General features: G+C 53.3%; 1 protein-coding gene across 2 annotated transcripts in view; it reads left to right on the top strand.

Annotated features, from left to right (window-relative positions):
• Positions 1–4,847: 4,847 nt before the first annotated feature.
• FGF13 (fibroblast growth factor 13) overlaps positions 4,848–5,556 on the top strand; it is a 584,335-nt gene continuing 583,626 nt past the window's right edge. The window contains exon 1 of one of the 2 annotated variants that reach the window (XM_006082033.3): positions 4,848–5,071. In XM_006082033.3, the coding sequence (XP_006082095.1) occupies positions 5,023–5,071 (49 nt within the window). In that variant the 5' untranslated portion in view covers positions 4,848–5,022. The remainder of the gene's footprint in view (positions 5,072–5,556) is intronic. The other variant, XM_014458012.2, reaches the window with a different exon arrangement.

Here is a 5,556-nt window from a genome sequence, read left to right on the forward strand (position 1 = left end):
TTTGTCTTCTGATTATTTTTTGCAGATGGTAAGTGATCCACTCTTTATTTGACCTTTTATGTTCATGGACAGACAGACTCTACTAATACTCCTAAGTAGACATCTCTTCAACTCGCCTCAATGATATTAAGTAACCTAGCTTTAGTCATATGTTTACTGTTAGTTTCCTTCAAGGAACAGAGTGATATCTGGCTTCCAGCTGAAAGTTACACTTGTTGGAGGTGTCATTGGTGATAGTACTTGGGGTGGGGGACAGTTCTGATCTGTGCATAGAACTTTCCTGGAAATTTTAATGTGGTAGGAAAACTGAGACAGGATGAACATAAGTATGATGCTGAAGATCTTCCAAGACAAAGACTGACCCTTTTTCCTAAAAGAAGTTCTTGTTGCTTTCTGGGTGAATATGGAAAAAGCAAATGTCATGTGTACACAAGAGAGGAGACAGGGAGAGAGGGAGTGGGAAGAAAGGAGAAAGAGAGAGAGAGAGAGAGAGAGAGAGAGAGAGAGAGAGAGAGAGAGGATTTTGAATGTTCTGAGTTAAAGGAGTTTGAAAAAGCCTACAAGTTTAGGATTGGCAGACAGGTCCAGTGAAAATGTGCTTTCCCCTCTTTTTAAGAGGCTGATAGGAGTGTTGAGAGACCACATGATTTAACAGAAGAGCGCTGTCTAAAGCAGTGAATTTAGCTCAGTGGATAGAGCGTCGGCTTGCTGACTGGAATTCAAAGAGAATGGAGAGTTGCATGGTTTTAGAGCAGCGGTTCTATGACACGAACCTATGACATGCGTGTCAGAGGTGACACGCGAACTCATTTTTTGGTTGATTTTTCTTTGTTAAATGGCATTTAAATATATAAAATAAATATCAAAAATATAAGTCTTTGTTTTATTATGGTTGCAAATATCAAAAAATTTCTATATGTGACACGGCACCAGAGTTAAGTTAGGGTTTTTCAAAATGCTGACACGCCGAGCTCAAAAGGTTCGCCAGCACTGGAAAAGAGACCCACCTGTTTTCTATCCTGGCTCTCCTAGTGTTTTATTTGGGCTCCACCACTTACCAGCTGTGTGACCTCCTGGCAAGTTGAATAACCTCTTAGAACAGTGGTTCTCAACCTTGGCTGCACATTAGAATCACCTGGGAATCTTTTTAAAATCCTGATTTCTGGGCAGACATCAGGATTTTATTTTATTTTTTAAAAATATATTTTATTGATTTTTTACAGAGAGGAAGGGAGAGGGATAGAGAGTTAGAAACATCGATGAGAGAGAAACATCGACCAGCTGCCTCCTGCACACCCCCTACCGGGGATGTGCCCTTGACCAGAATCCAACCTGGGACCTTTCAGTCAGCAAGCTGACGCTCTATCCACTGAGCCAAACCGGTCAGGGCCAGAAATCAGGATTTTAAAAAGATTCCCAGGTGATTCTAATGTGCAGCCAAGGTTGAGAACCGCTGTCTTAGAACCTCAATTTCCTCATTTGTAAAATGGAAATAACAATGTCTCAAAACTTCCTAGTCTGTTGTGAAGATGAAATAAGATAATGATGTAAATTATTTAGCATGCTGCTTGGCACAGGGTAGGCACTAAATTCATGGTAACTATTATTGGGTGTAAACTATCTAAGAACTGAATCTTCTTCCCCTATACCTTTCCTCTAAAACAGTGGTTCTCACCCTTCTTAATGCCACGACCCCTTAATACAGTTTCTCATGTTGTGGTGACCCCCAACCATAAAATTACTTTCGTTGCTACTTCATAACTGTAATTTTGCTACTGTTATGAATCGTAATGTAAATATCTGATATGCAGGATGTATTTAGGCGACCCCTGTGAAAGGGTCGTTCGACCCCCAAAGGGGTCACAACCCACAGGTTGAGAACCGCTGCTCTAAAACCATCCAACTCTCCATTCTCTTTGAATTCCAGTCATTTGAAGAGGAATTTCTTTTTTCCCAGAGTACTGATATTAATTAATGGTCTAACCTTGGATTGGATAATCACATTGTGTCATCAACCTCCAGATTATTAGATATCATTTACAAGAAAAACAGGCCTGGAGTTCCTCCCAGACCTAGGACTGAGGCTGCAAATTGAAATTAGAGGGTTGCTGACCTTTAGACCAAAGCTGGCTGCAAGGGCAGCCCACTCTTCTGGTCTTGAAAGCCACAGCAGGCTCTTGTAATTGGGTTACCGCCTGGCATTCAGTAGGACTAATCCATCTATATAATTTCTCCGTCTAGTTTAATACCATTAACAAAACTGAATTAAGGAGCGAGTAGGGTTGGGTGGGACAAGGAGAAACGGATTTTCTGCACGGGAGTGGATGCTGAGTCTCCACTGTCAGTCTGGAGCCTATGGTCTGATTAATGGATGGCTCTGAGTCCTGTTAGCGGCCAGCACAGTCCCTCAGAGGAGCATCAGGCTTCAGAAAAGGCCATCACAGAAAGGGTTTCCCAGGACGCCTCAGGGCTACCCTGTTCTTCCTTCAATTTCCTTGGTTCTTTCTCATTCTCAGTCTGCCCCATCTTGTACAATTTCTGAGCAGTTTTCCTTTTAGTTCGAATATTCTGGGACCTTACCTATGTTTCAACACTAACCTGTCCCAGGAGACATGCACTTATCCCAGCATTAGCCCCAGCCCCACCTCGCTCCATTTGCCTGGGGTTGGCCATCCTGTGGAGTGGGCACTCTTTACTCCCAGTTTGCCAACCAGAGCGTCCAGCCCTAAGAGGAGGGGCCTGCATATGGGGGTAGGGGTAGGAGGTGGCAGCCACTGCTGTCAGTTTCACTCTGTGCCCTAGTGACACCCAGATCCTAGTCGCCCTTCCCGTAGAGAGCCCGGCTATCTCAACTTGGGCAGCTGGCCTTTGGAGGCGAGGAGTTGCTGATTCTGGGACTGAGATTCCACAGCTCGCTGCAGGCAGTGGCCAACAGCGGAGTTCCCAAAGTGTAGGTGGCGACCAGCAAGGGCCAGGACAGCGCTGTGAGGACCTGAGGCTCTGGGAGCAAAGTGGGTAACAGGAGTGGGGGGGGGTGGGGGGGTGGGCGGGGGGAGGGGGAGCAGCCCGCCGGCGCGCGGGGCAGCCCACCCAGGCAACTCCCCGCGCGGCCCGCGCCTGCCCGGAGAGCGGCCCGCGTGGAGCCCGGGAGGCCGGCGGTAGAACTGGGGCTGCGAGTGCCTCTCTGGGCAGGCGGGCGGGCGGGCAGTTTGGAGGCCGCGAGCGAGAGCGGGGAAGGAGCGCCGCGCCGCTTTGTCTCTCCACTTCTTGAGCCAGGCGAGCCGCTCCTGCCGCGGCCAGCTGCTGGGGCTCCAGGCGGCAGTGGCAGCGGCGGTGGCGGGGGCATCGGCTCCTCCTTCACCCCTTTCCTTTCCTCCCACTCCCTCACAGGCTGTGGCGGCGGCGGCAACGGCGGGGGAAAGCAGATCCCTCCCGGAGCCATACCGAGGGGAGCTCGTGGTCGCGACTTGCCGCCTAAACACTCTCCCAAGTCCGGCCCGCTCGGCGAGGACTTCCGTCTCCTGGGCGAACCGTGTCAAGCAAGCTGGGATCTATGAGTGGAAAGGTGACCAAGCCCAAAGAGGAGAAAGATGCTTCTAAGGGTAAGCCCGCCCGCCGAGTTCGCCTGCTTTCTTTCCCTTCGTTTCTCTTGCTCCCCTCGAGTGCGCTCCGCCCTTCCGCGACTCCTGGCCTCTTTCCAGGAGTGTAAGCTGCCCATGACCTCTGTGAACCCAGGCAAGAAAGGGGAAACGAGGGCCGCTGCGTGTGTGTGTGTGTGTGTGTGTGTGTGTGTGTATTGGGGGACCTAGGTTGCACCACTTTCCCTCCTTTCTCGTGTAACTGTCGCCCCGCGAATGCCTCTAGCCTCTTCTACTCCCCCTCTGGACGCACGGCGGTGGCGCTGCGGGCAGCCGAAGCTGCTGCAACCCGGAGAGCCACTACCCGCTGTCCGCCTGTCTGTGCGAGTGCATGTGAGCTGAGAGTGTGCAACATAGTGACATACTCGGGAATCTGCCCCACTGTCAGAACGCAAGCTTGGATCCACCTTCAACTCCTCTCTCCCCGCCCCCAATGCAAACAAAGAGCCTGGCCAAGACGCAACCCCCCCACTTCCCCTTCACAACCCCTAGTCCCTAACTCTCTAGCCCCTTCCCCAGAAGACAGGAGCTTGTAACCTTCCCCATGCCGCATGCAAAAGTGAGCATTACTGGTGCCCAGGCGCCGCCCGCTCTGCGCCTCAGCAGCGCAGCCTCACCAATCCCTGGGAGAACAAAGGCTGTTGTCCCCTTTGCCACTAATGCTCAGCGGGAGCGGGCCTCCTGAGGAGAGAGTCCCCTCCCTCCGCTCTCTGGGGTTCAGCCACCTGGCCTTGGGTGCCTGGCTGCTGGTCCCCGATGTGTGCGCTCCCTTCTCTGCCTGGGGCCTCCCCTCCCATCGGAGGGCTGGGGAGGCGCAGAGGAGCAGGGCTCAAGCTGGGGAGAATTCAGGAGAAGGAAGGAGTGTCCCCGCTGGCACCCATAGGTCGGTCCTAGCCATTGCCTTGCTGAGGACCTGGCTTAGTACTGGCAGCAAACCGGAGACAGCATCGCACAGAGGCAGGTGTGGTAAACCAGTGGCGGGGGGGAAAGGCAGGTGCCTTAGGTGCAAGTGTCCGGAATGGCCACCGAGCAGAAGCTGGAGTGGGCTGGATCTGCCCGAGCCTCAGCGGCCCACGCGAGTTCATGCTACAAAAGTGGAGATGCAACTGGGCGGGGGGGGGGGGGGGTGCTTTCCCTTCTAAGGCCCCAAATCCCCCCCACCCCGGGGGCCCCCTTTCCCCCCACCCTTTTCCCGTTTCCTTTCCTCCCACTCCCTCACAGGCTGTGGCGGCGGCGGCAACGGCGGGGGAAAGCAGATCCCTCCCGGAGCCATACCGAGGGGAGCTCGTGGTCGCGACTTGCCGCCTAAACACTCTCCCAAGTCCGGCCCGCTCGGCGAGGACTTCCGTCTCCTGGGCGAACCGTGTCAAGCAAGCTGGGATCTATGAGTGGAAAGGTGACCAAGCCCAAAGAGGAGAAAGATGCTTCTAAGGGTAAGCCCGCCCGCCGAGTTCGCCTGCTTTCTTTCCCTTCGTTTCTCTTGCTCCCCTCGAGTGCGCTCCGCCCTTCCGCGACTCCTGGCCTCTTTCCAGGAGTGTAAGCTGCCCATGACCTCTGTGAACCCAGGCAAGAAAGGGGACACGAGGGCCGCTGCGTGTGTGTGTGTGTGTGTGTGTATTGGGGGACCTAGGTTGCACCACTTTCCCTCCTTTCTCGTGTAACTGTCGCCCCGCGAAATGCCTCTAGCCTCTTCTACTCCCCCTCTGGACGCACGGCGGTGGCGCTGCGGGCAGCCGAAGCTGCTGCAACCCCGAGAGCCACTACCCGCTGTCCGCCTGTCTGTGCGAGTGCATGTGAGCTGAGAGTGTGCAACATAGTGACATACTCGGGAATCTGCCCCACTGTCAGAACGCAAGCTTGGATCCACCTTCAACTCCTCTCTCCCCGCCCCCAATGCAAACAAAGAGCCTGGCCAAGA

The sequence above is a fragment of the Myotis lucifugus genome, unplaced genomic scaffold (assembly GCF_000147115.1).
Source record: "Myotis lucifugus unplaced genomic scaffold, Myoluc2.0 scaffold_2, whole genome shotgun sequence".
NCBI classification, from domain to species: Eukaryota; Metazoa; Chordata; class Mammalia; order Chiroptera; family Vespertilionidae; genus Myotis; species Myotis lucifugus.